Source organism: Rhinichthys klamathensis, unplaced genomic scaffold (genome assembly GCF_029890125.1).
Source record: "Rhinichthys klamathensis goyatoka isolate OS25496 unplaced genomic scaffold, OSU_Roscu_1.1 h1tg000006l_1, whole genome shotgun sequence".
NCBI lineage: Eukaryota > Metazoa > Chordata > Actinopteri > Cypriniformes > Leuciscidae > Rhinichthys > Rhinichthys klamathensis.
Genome location: NW_026606559.1, coordinates 3,133,120 through 3,146,267, shown reverse-complemented (window position 1 = coordinate 3,146,267; position 13,148 = coordinate 3,133,120). Strand labels below are relative to the sequence as shown.

At 37.0% G+C, this 13,148-nt stretch overlaps 1 protein-coding gene across 1 annotated transcript in view; it reads left to right on the top strand.

Annotated features, from left to right (window-relative positions):
• Positions 1-13,148, top strand: part of adcy2a (adenylate cyclase 2a) — a 179,729-nt gene that overhangs the window by 153,523 nt on the left and 13,058 nt on the right. Inside the window, exons 18-19 of the mRNA XM_056257663.1 lie at positions 1,660-1,844; positions 2,794-2,878. Of these exons, the coding sequence (XP_056113638.1) occupies positions 1,660-1,844; positions 2,794-2,878 (270 nt within the window). The remainder of the gene's footprint in view (positions 1-1,659; positions 1,845-2,793; positions 2,879-13,148) is intronic.

Here is a 13,148-nt window from a genome sequence, read left to right as displayed (position 1 = left end):
ATCCACGTGCTGCTGCTATTGTTGTTGTCTTTGGATACAGGCAAAGCCCGTCTACGGAAAGCCTTGGCACTTCCTATTAGCCCCATTGTGTATCATCTTGGTTGCAGTTCCATTAGAATTCCACTGGAGGTGATCGCGGGCGAGTGCAGAATGAATGGGAGTCTATGGGGCTAGACGGCTAAATGTATCTCTTTCTCCTGCTTGTCGTTGAATAAACATAGATTTTATTGTTGATTCCGCAAGGTCAATATAGATTATAGACCAAAAGTCGAATAAATGAGTACTTATGTCCTTTCGATTTCTTACAGGTTGGGCCGTTGTTGGCCGGAACACGCTAGCATTCTGCTATTATGTGACGTCATCACATTTTTGAACGGATTTTTAGAACAGATAAGTGAACTTAAAAATGCAGTTTTTTAGCTGAGTGTATTATCTTAGTTCCCCCTTTTGAATGCAACTTTCAGATTACTTGACAAAAAATTACATCCTGAGAAAAGTGGATTTCTGGGGGTGAAACCCCATAGACTCCCATTCATTCTGCACTCGCCCGCGAGCGCCCCCGCATGGACAGAGACGTGTTACTGCAGCCAGTTCAGAACCCGGAAGTAACCAGAGAGTGCCAGTTCTCTCCTATTAGACATTCTCTGATACAGGAAGAAGAATCGGAAATGACGCATAGTGCGTCTTAAGGTTGTCCGTACGTCGCCGTTTACATCGGGATATTGCAATTCCATCTATACAGGAGAAACTCTCTCTGCTCACGCATGTAAACGGGTTATTCCTAATGTTTCAGAAACCCGAATAGTGACCTTAACCCGACCATAACCCGAAAATTGGCTGCATGTAAACGTAGTCAGTGTTAGTCCTAAGCGTCTGTGGATTACCTTTTGAGTTTTTATTGAACTCTGTGTTTTGAATCATCATCTTCTGCTTCCTCATCGTCTGCCTGCACCTTGCTGACACAATTCTAAAATCTTTCTAATATAGAACATTTATACTGCTGCTTCAGTTTTTATGTGTTTGTTTCATACACTTTTAGAAATAAGTTTTGACTGGTGCTAATACACACTGCAGTCAAAATCCGGCAGATTTTAGGCAAAAGCAGTTCATCTGAAGAACCAACGCATTCTCATCCTTTGGCGTCATATAGGTGACGCCATATGACATATCGTCAAAATCTTACGCACATGGCATCCTTTAGCGTCAATATAACACGCACTGTTATGGGTAGGTTTAGGTCTGGGGTAGGGTTACGGTTATGACGCCTTGGGATCTGCGTCTCATATTCACGCTAAACGATGCCATGTGCGTTGGATTTAGACGCGCGTCACCTGTATGACGCCTTGGGTTCTGCGTCTCATATTGATGCTAAAGGATGCCATGTGCGTAAGATTTCAACGAAATGTACAAAGCGTCACATGTATGACGCCAAAGGATGAGAACGGGCTGGAAGAACAGGCCTTAGGCATAAGGATTCAGAGTATTTAAGAGTTTTAAGTGTTTACTATTGAACAAAATGCAAAGCTTTTTTGTATCCAACTGGTTATGTTTTTGATTTAAATATGGTTTGTTCAATAAGCACAAGTGTTTTTTTTTTGTTTTTTGTTTTTTTACAGTAACAACACCGTGTTTATGATTTCTGTGTTTTTCTGCCATTAGTATTTTATCTACAGTTGCATTCTGGGACTGATCTCCTGCTCAGTGTTTCTGAGGATCAACTATGAGCTAAAGATGCTAATTATGCTAACAGCCGTGGTGCTCTACAACGTCATCATACTTCAAACACACGCATCTCTGCTGGACGAGTACAGCAAGTTCCTCTATAAAACCGAAATCCTGGAAAGGTGAGTGCTTGTTAAAATACACTTGTTATGGTCAGAATTATGTAGAGACTAAAAAAATACACAGATATGTGGTTGGGAATGGACATTACTAAAAAGTTAATCCTTCCTGTGCAAATATAAGAGCTTCTATTGCTCTGGGTAAGCGTTGCACTAGATATTGGAACATGGCCGTGATTCTCTCATTCAGACACAAAAGCATCATTGAGGTCAGGCACAGAGAGTGTTGGGAGTTGGTTTGCAGTCAGCATTTTAGTTCATCCCACAGGTATTCATTGGGGTTTATATAGGTCTATACTTTTTTTTTTTTTTTTTTTTTTTTAGGTCAGTCAAGTTCTTTCACACACCAGACAGTAAATCATTTGTTTACGATCTCACATTGTCACGCAGGAACAGAAAACGTCTCTCCCCAAACTTTTGCCACAAAGTGCAAAGCACACAGTTATCCAGATGTCATTGTGTGTTCATTATGATTTGTTTTCACTGAATTTCACTGGGGCCCATTAAGTCGAAGGGAGTGTCCACATACAGTACTTTTGGCAATGTAATGTAGTATGTATGTTGCACCATAGTAATTGTATCACCTTCGACATTAAATCTCTCACGTTTCGAAACTTTCAATAATTTACATATTATTTAACATGTTATTCCCCATTAAATTAGGCATATTGAATAACTTATAATTTAATGTAAAGGTACACTATTGAATATTTCGTATAAACTAAACGCACAACAGTTTCTTGATGATTACTGATTTTGTTCTAGAAATCAGAGATGGATGTTGAAAATAAATCAGTGTGAACCAGCACAGACACTTCCTGTTAATTGACAGCTGTGGTGGACATGGTCTGCTGGCCATCCTGGGCTACAGATGACACAATTTGTTACAAAAAAACAAGTGATGCTGACAAGTCTTATGTCTCTCTGTCTCTCTTTCTCTTGTCAAAACAAGGCCAGGAGTTCTGAAAGACTTGAAAACAATGGGCTCTGTGTCTCTCTTTATATTCTTCGTCACCCTGCTTGTTCTAGCTAGACAGGTGAGTTATTTTTAATAAACCAAATCATTTGTGGATTACAACACAAAATGAAATAGTGATCATTATGTTATACATTGATTTGCATATTGTATGTATGTACAGGTGCAAAAAAAAATTAAATGCACTTTCCAGGGTTGGGTCACAATTCAGAATTGAAGAACTTGCTTCTTTTCTCACAGAAAATGAAAAAAGAAATTTGAATTAAAGTTGCATAAGGTGCCCAATTTGAGGGAGTTAAGTACTTTCAAAACATTTCATTATACTGTTTATCGTGATGTTCCGTATGTTGATTAGTGACATTATTATTTAAAACTACACTTACAGCATTTATGAATTTCTTTGAATTCCATTTCAATTCTACTTTCCAATTTAGCACGTTTGAATTACAATTCTACATCCTATTTGCTTCCTCAAATCCAATCCAATGCAAGTTTGGAATATAAATGTATAAACAAACAAATAAATGCTATGGTTGAGGAATTCAGACAAATTGAGCAAAGATATCAGATTTTATCAAAGTTATTTTACCATAGGCAACAAGTGTTATTAGGAACATTGCAAAATTGTGCAAAAGTTATTTTAAAAGTTATTATTTTATAATATCCACAATGAATATTTTTCTGCCAAGTACTACAGTTAAATAGTGTAAGTTAGCTGTAGATAACTTGCTATGAAAGGTTCGGCCTTGGGTATGTGTTTATCTGTAGCTTTGAATATGGCTTCCACAATGAGATTTTGGAATTAAAATTATTTATTTTATGAAATATTATATTCCATTCCATTCTCTTGGTGCTTATCCAGAACACGGACAACATCTTATAGTCTTTAAATTGTTATAACTTTTGTAAGGCAACATTTACATTTAAATGTATAGTTAATTCTTACAGAAATAACAATATATAAAACACTGCTTCATGATTCCTTAATTTCAACTGCTAGAGACTAGATTATATTAGGAGGAGGGACTTTGTCATTCTTGTAAATATTTCATGCTATTTAATATTTTTTATTAAATGTATATCACACTTTACAAAACAATTGTCTTGGTTTAGATTTTAACTTAAAAACAACAGTTATGAAGTAAGCAACATAACTCTGACCTTGATTGCATGGGTGTTTCAGTACATGTAGTTCATTAGTATTACTCTATGTTTGGTCACGCTGCATTATTAAAAACATAGTCAGAACTTGAGCAGTAATTTTTTTTTCTATAGCGTAAAAACAGAAGATGGACAGATTGATATTCAGGGACACTCTCCTCAGGGTGTTTGTCCAACCTCTCTCATCCATGTAATTTCAGACAGGCGTGTTGATTTAATTCACTTCTTTATTAGTCTGTTTATTTCCTTCATGTGGCTTATGTTACAAAGCGATCACAGATCCCACTCTGTTTATTAAAGGGACAAGAGTGCAGTTTTCTATACCAACTTGCAATAAATTAAGAACCCTTGGGGTTGAATTGCAATGACAAATAAATGTAACTATAATTAATGTGTTTTTTAATTTATAGTTTTATAATATGTGGTCACTGTGTGAAATCTCCTTATTGATCAGTGTTTTTACACAGTAACATTTTGCATATATATATATATATATATATATATATATATATAATATATAATTTTATATTATTATTATTTTATGTAATCCCTCAAGAAATGAGAGCCAATAAAGACTAGTTGCAAAAATATAATTCAAAGTAATGAATAATTACAAGAACACGTGTGTGTATGTATATCACAACATATACAGTAGTGGCCAAAAGTAATGTCTGGAAGGGATATTTACACATTATTTGCTTTTAATGATACTTCGGGTTCTATTTTAAAATCAAAATATGAGGACACTAACCTTGGTTAAGGTATTAAAATGACAACATTAGATGGCAAAATAAGCAATATACTCCAGTATATACAGTAATTAAATATGGGTTTTATTGTATTATGCTGAAAAGGCAGAAGAAGAAAAAACCTCAAAGGAAATACTGACTACAGTGAATTGGATGATCTACATAACTTATCACAATTCAGGTTTATACTTTTCCAAAGGTTCTCAATGGCCAGATCCTCCAGAATTATGGAATTAAGACCCTTTATGGATAGGATCCAGACCGGGAGTTCAAACTTTGCATGCCGGTCATAGATAGATGTCAAGAAGTATACTGTAATGATAAGAATGCAATTGACAGTGTGTAATCTGATCAATGATAAAGAAACCCAGTATATATATTCTGAAAGAGTTTGCCATTATGACATTTGATTGTGAAAATTTATTGCAAGCATTTAGAGGTTATTGTCGCCAACTAAAGGTATTAAAGTTCACCCTAAACATTGATAATTTACTCACCCTCATGTTGTTCCAAACCCATAAGACTTTGGAACACAAATGAAGATATTTTTTATGAAATCTGAGAGATTTCTGTCCCTCCATTGACAAAATAAATCCATGTGAATCGGGCGGTTTAGTCCAAATTTCCTGAAGAGACACAATGAAATATGATTTTTATATGATGCAAAGATTTAATTTAGGCTTTTATTCACATATAAACATTGATCAACTCAGGAAGCTCAAGCATGCTTGCGTGACATGCGAGAACCAATGAGGTTCATTCTCGTGTGTTATGAGGCATGTTTGAGCTTCCACAAGAACCAGTGAGGTTTGTTCTCGCGCGTCAAGCAAGTATGGTTGAGCTTCTGTTTATGTACACTGATTAAGGTTTATACGTGAATAAAAGCCTAAATTACATCAGTTCATCGTATAAAGTGATCGTTTATTCATAAAACTAAACCGCCAGATACATATGGATTAGTTTTACTATCTCTTTATGAACTTTTTGAAGCGTCAAAGTAGTCGTTGCGTAGATGTCAACGGAGGGACAAAAATCTCTCAATTTTAATTTAAAATATCTTAATTTGTGTTTCAAAGGTGAACAAAAGTCTTACGGATTTGGAACGACATGAGGGTGAGTAAATGATGACAGAATTTAAATTGTTGGGTGAACTAACCCTTTAAATCTAAGGATTCAAATACTTTCCCCACCATGCAATGAATGGCATGAAAACATAAAATTGTTTATTTGTTGATCTATAATTGTGATAATTTTATGATCAATTTATCCAGAAGTTGAGGTAAATCCAGTAGATGTCATTTTCCTTCAACAGTTTGTTTCTTTCTTTTATTTTTCACTGTCTCCAGGTTAAGACTAAAGTGTCATATTACATGTTCTGTGAAAGCAAATTATTAAAAAGAAAAAATGTACTGGGATTTGTTTTGCTCATCACCATGATTTTTCTCATCATTATGATAAAAAAAAAAAAAAGAAATTTATAATTTTATTTAGCAAGGACACATTCAATTGTAAAATACAAATGACAGTAAAGACTCTTATAAGGTTACAAATGATTTGTTTCCAGTAAATGCTGTTCTTTAAACTTTCTGTTCAAAGAATTAAAGACACTTTAATTGTGGTTTTCACACTTTATTAAGCAGCACAACAAGAGCACCAAATCAGCATTTAAGAGTTATTTCTTAAGGATAATAAGACACTAAAGACTGGAGTAATGGCTGCTGAAAATTGAGATTTGCCTTCACAAAAAAAATATCAATTTGAGATATATAACAATAGAAAATAGGTCATTTGAAATATTAAAAGGATAGTTCACCCAACAATGAGAATTATATCATCATTTACTCACCCTCAAGTTGTTCCAAACATGTTAGAGTTTTTTTCTTCTGTTGAACAAAAAACAAGATATTGTGAAGAATGCTGTTAATCAACAGAATAAATACTCTCAAGTTGTTCCAAACCTGAATGAGTTTGAGTAAATGATGACAGAATTTTCAATTTTGGTTGAACTTTTCCTTTAATAATATTTTACAATATTACTGTTATTGACTACGTTTTTTTTTATCAAACAAACCCAACCCTGGTGAATATAAGAAAAAAAAATGCCTCAGGTTACGTATGTAAACATGGTTCCCCGAGAAGGGGAACGAGACACTGCATCCCCTAGGACACTTTGGGTCAGGGCCGGCTCTAACCCTTTGGTTGCCCTAGGCGATATTGAGGCCCCCCTCTCCCCCTTAAAAAAATTATAAGTATTTATTAAACTAAACATGCTCTTATAGTTACTCGAAAACTTAAACAATAAATTGTTCATACAAATGCTACAAAGAACGTTCAAGGACATTTATATCATAGTTGCATTGTACAACTATATTTTATCTGACCATAAATAACTTTTAGTAGATCAATTACAACTACTACCACCACTAGGCCTACTATTATTACAATCTATTGGTCTGCTACAAGGTTAAGGGGGTTTCGGGGGTATTTCCCCGTAAGAAAATTTCGTGCATTTTAATGTTAAATTCATCAATCCGGTGCACTTTGAGAGTTCAAAACTAAAAGCTCCAACCCATATTCAGTGTGCAAATTGAACAAAGAAAAATTCAAACCTCTTTTAATTACAGTGTCTGTCTACATTACACTACTACATAATAATAGATATAATATTAATCCCATGACAGTAATTGCCATAGGCTATATTGTAAAACAAATGCACTGAAAAATAAAGGAAACTTTCATGAGTATTGTACAAATTTCTATACTTGAAAGTAAGTTATATATTTGGAAGTAACCCAGCGCCGCCAATTAAGCAAAACAAAACAAAACGAATGGGCCACCGATGTACGAGTTTTATGGGCCGTTAAGACAAAAATAGAAAAATAAAAGTATGAGATCATGTATGTATCGGCCCAAAAAGCACGTCGGGCCCGCGGGAATCTCCCGGTTGTCCCGATGGCCAGAACATTTGACACCTTAATGGATGAGATGAGAAGACTTACCTCTATACTGGGCTTTCTTTTCATCTAGTTGCTTTCTCCGTTTTCGTCCCTGTGCACCAGAGGGTTTAGACCGCTTCATTTTCGATCAGCGCGCGCAGCAGCCGAGCACTTGCCTAACGTAACCATAGAACGTAACGTAACGCAACTACCCCCCCACCCCCCCTTTAGGAAATGATCGACAATAATCATCCATTCAATCTAATAATCAGGTTGACAAGTAATTAAACGAATGGCTGAGGGGCGCCTTAGGATGATCATGTTTAATAAACATGTTTTTGTTTCGCTTGTCATTGTAAATCTATGATTAATGGGAAGTAGGCCAAGGGCGACACTAGAGGGCGCCCGCGCCCCCAACACATTTGTCGCCCTAGGCAACCGCCTAGTTCGCCTATAGCAATCGCCGGCCCTGCTTTGGGTAATGCCTCAGGCATGACCGGTCTCTGCAGCATGTGTGAAAACACGTCAATAAACTTGACATTGGCCAACGACAGCTTATGACGTACTACTGGTGCAACTGGGAGTATAAAAGGGCACCTGTAGAACATGTCATCACCTCTTGTCTGAAGGAGATGTGTGCAGGATTATCTGAAAGCATGGCAAGGAGATGCAGTGTCTCGTTCCCCTTCTCTGGGAATCATGGTTACGTAACCTGTGATGTTCCCTTTCGAATGGGAACTCGCACTGCATCCATTTTGGGGACACTTTGGGGAACGAATGCACATGCTTCCATGCTAAAGCTATGAGTGCCTCATCGGCTGACATTAAAGTCAAAGACTCTAAAGGAGTCCCCATCCCTGAGGTACACACCAGCAGCTGTCGTGACTAATTCCTTATGTCGAAAGCTCAAGCTGCATACCCCATCAGAGAAAGTCTCAGGTTGGTGCTGCAGCATACTTGTAACAGATGTGGATCTAATAAGCACTTAGCAAATGCATCTGACCAGCTTAATTAATAATTCCATTTGTCAATCGTCAACACTTGTCCATGAAGTTTTGCCCGAAGTGCAAATATGCAATACGAACTGTGACAATTCTACTGACAGGATTAAGTGTCTAGTGCGCTTTTCTACTGAGACAGGCCTGTCTATGGAGACTGAGTTTGTAGTGGATACTGGCTCTGCAGTTTTTATTCTGCCAGAGACATTGTACAGCCATTCCTGTTTTAGGAATCACTGCGTTCTCTTGTGAGAAATGCAACTGAGATTTTGTTTGAATGGCCTGCATAAGCAGACACATGCTTTAATAAACTGAAAGCAGTGCTGGTTGAGAGCCCAGTTCTCGTGCTCTTTGAGCCTTGTCTTCCAACTCTCATGTCTACTGATGCATTGGACTATGGTCTTGGCGGGGTGTTGACACAACTCCATGCAGATGGTGTAGAACACCCTGTTGCCTTTGCCTCATGTACGCTCACTGCGGCTGAAACAAAATACTCCACAGTGGAAAAAAGAGGCCTTAACCGGTAAAGAAATGGTGATCTTACTTGTGGGGACATCACTTTACGCCACGAACAGGCCACAAAGCATTAACCACTTTGCTGGCTACAAAAGGAATTGGACGTGCTGGAATGAGAGTGGTGAGGTGGTCAACCCGGCTGCTGTGTTTTTCTTATGACATTGTGTACCATCCTGGTGCTCAAAACCAGGCCCCAGATTGCTTATTATGAATGCCCTAACCAGTTGAGCTCATTGAGGAACCTGAAATGGTCGCTGCAGTCTTCTCGGTATTACCTTCTGTCTATGGAGGACTTCTTAACAGCTTCTGAATCCTGCCCTGAGCTGAGTTTGCTTAGAACGCAAATACTGAAGGGATGGCCACACGACAGGAAGGAGGTCGATCCAGCCCTGTCATTATTCTTCCAATGGTGCAGTCGAGCGCTGGAATGGAGTACTAAAAGAGTGTATTCTAATCAGCGGAATAGCCCATTCAGTGGAATTGCCCATTCTTCTTCAATTGTAATCTATAGTGCTGTATCAGGTATGGGTGAAATACAACTCTGTACTAGAACAGATATAAGAAATAGGAACGCAAAATGCGGTACTGCCCACATTATTATAAACAGTGTTGAATTCACAGCAGTTGAAGAAGTGGGACGCTAGCAGCGGAATAGCCCATTCTTCTCCAATTATAATCCATAGAGCTGTATTAGGTACAGGGGAAAATATCACTCTGCGTTTCCATTTCTTATATCTGTTATTGTACAAAGCGCGGTACTGCCCATATTCCTTTAACCCTCTGGGGACGGCAAACGCACCGGTGCGTTTTGGCAGTTTTTTTCACATAGCAGAAAAATAGACTTAAAACTACTCCATCATTTCTGGTCATACAGAGTTAAGACATATTAAAAAATAAACTGTTAAATGTCTACTTTTTTATGTGCCCACCTACAATCGAAATAAAATATTGTGCTTTTGTGAAATAAAGAAAATAAACAGGGTATGCGTTCTGCTTCTCCGTGTCCGTGAACTTTTTTTCTGGAGCACGTCTCTAAACTTAAACAAAACTCAGCGAATACTATTCACCCAGACATGAGCAATATATGTTTATGATCATTTAAGTTTGTACTTTTAAATTATCTAATTTAAAACTAAAATAAATATTCTGTGTTTATGTAATCTATATAAAAAGAGAGAGGTGTCAGCCGTTCTCATTATCGTTCTCGCATCTCATTATTCCGCTAATGTGACACGCCCACGGAGAGCGCGCGCTATTCAAACGCTAATGATCTGAAGCAACACATTGAGACGTGTAAACGCCCACATAAACTCGGTAAACACACTATATTTAGTCAGATTAATGTACTGTCGTCTTGCGCGGCTGTGAGGAATAATCCTGGGACATTTACCTACCCAGGGGCGGACTGGCCATCTGTGTGATCTGGAGAATCACAGAACGGCCGGTACTCCAGGACGGCCGGCCCACCGCCCGCCACACACGCAGTCACAGACATCCCAAGTCTCCCAGAAATTCCGGGAGTCTCCCGCATATTGATAGCGGCTCCCTGAGTCCCGCAAATTAGTTAAAATCTCCTGGAATCTAGAGCGAGCAAGAGCGCACATGCGTATCACGCGCACGGCAAAGGGAGCGAGCGAGAGACCTTGCGTGTGTGTGCGCGTGTGCCTCACGAAGCGCATGTAAGGACCCAACCAATCAATTGTCAGTGCGGACGGGCTTTTATCTCTACTACTCCCGAATCGAATTAATCAGAAATTACTTTGTAAGTTACTTAATTGCTAGGGATGACGTTAGGAAGTGATATTCAGCGTGCAACATTTTTTATGATTACAGTAGTTAAAACAGCTAAACTTCAACATTTTAGCTGCAAAATTCCACATGCAGTAGCTAAGAAATATGTTGTGCTTTTACTTTTAAAAATGTTGGTAACGTTACAGTTGATGCTTACAAACTTTGAAGATTTTGAATACAGAAGTTACATTTGTAATGGTGTATTTTCATTTAGATGTGGTATTATTATTTGTGCAGTAGCTAAGATTAATTACTGCATAAATGAATTAAGATTATTAAGTAATACATTCATTTTAAGACAGCTGGAATAGATTGTATTATATGCTGTTAGCTATAATTTGGATGGTAGTATCATGAGCCACAATTAAATTTGTGACACTTATGCCAGGCGGCAGGCGTTATTGTTGTTGTTGTCGAGTTTCCGCGCACCGATTGCTTTGGGCCGGGCCTAGTCATAGTCCAGGGCCGTTTTTTAGTCCCAGTCCGTCCCTGTACCTACCTCAGAACAAGTGCTCAGTACCTCAGAACTATTTTCACTTCGAGGAGCGAGCTGAGCTGTAAGTGTTTTTATTCTTGTGCTTTGTTCAAATCGCGATATATAATAATGTTAGTGTCTGTAAACGCAAAAATAGCCTACTGTTTAAATTTAAATAATGTTTCTGTGTGTGTGTGTGTGTGTGTGTGTGTGTGTTTGACTAGTTTTAGATAGATTATAAAGTTTTAACTCTAAAATAGACATCAAATAAGCTTTTGTTAGCAGTTTCTGCTCATATGTTAAATATATAGTATGTTTTGTCAATAAACTAATCAACTAAGAATAGTGTTTGTTCCAATGCAAGCTATATCAAAATAATGAATCCTTAACTTTGAAATATGTATGACAAAATTTATATTTTCTCATACAATTTCTTTTCAAGATGTTTCCAACTCTAACTTTGAACCAATTCTGTATAATGGCCCATATAACCTATTTGAACAGAATTTGTTTCCAGGTATGACTAAAAATGTGCTTTTGAGTTTCATTGATATTTTGATTTTATATATATATATATATATATATATACACTACCGTTCAAAAGTTTGGGGTCAGTGAGAATTTTATTTTTATTTTTTGGAGGAAAGAAATCAATACTTTTATTTATCAAGGAATAATTAATTTGATCGAAAGTGACAGTAAAGACATTTATAATGTTACAAAAGTCTTTTGAACTTCCTATTTATCAAAGAATCCAAAAAAAAAAAAAAAAAAAAAACTGTACAACTGACAGACCAACAACTGTTTCAACATTGATAATAATAATAAATGTTTCTTGAGCATCAAATCCTCATATTATACTGATTTGTGAAGGATCATTTGACACTGAAGACACTGACACTGGTGATGCTGAAAATTCAGCTTTGATCACAGGAATAAATTACAATTTACTATATATTCACACAGAAAACAGCTGATTTACACTGGAATAATATTTAATACTATAACTGATTTTTGTTGTATTTTTAATCAAATAAGCGCAGCCATGGTTAGCAGAAGAGAATTATTTTAAAAGTATTTAAAATCGTACCGACCCCAAACTTTTGAACGGTAGTGTATGTATATGTGTGTGTGTGTGTGTGTGTGTGTGTGTGTGTATTGTCCTTGCATTCTTTCTTGTGTGACACACCTGAATGAAAGGCTCATTAATATGCGGGGTCTGGTCTTTGTCTTCTCAACCACCTAATTATGCACAATGGGGTTGGGCCGTTCACGCCCATTCGCATATTGCCTTGGCTAACAAAAAATGTTTTTCACAATTTAAAAGAATCTATTGTGTTATGTGAATGATTAGACAGGATGATTTTCAGATCATTTTGAAGCAAAAACTCTAGGCCACAACTTCCATTGGTCAAAAGTCTTGTGGACACATATTTAGTATGTGTTTTGTGGCTTTATTTCAGAAACTTTAATTTTTAGTTTTTTCAATAACCATGCATAAACAATATTCTCTCAAAAATACAAACATGTACATACATGTTGCTCACATATTATGGTAGCCCTGTTTGTGCTAAATAGTGTAATTTCACCTGTGCCATTAATATGTTTATAAGCAACTGAAAAAAGCACAAATGGCAGGGCATGTCAAAACATCTCAAGGACCCAAAAAACACCTTGGTCCCCTGAGGGTTAAACAGCAGTTGAA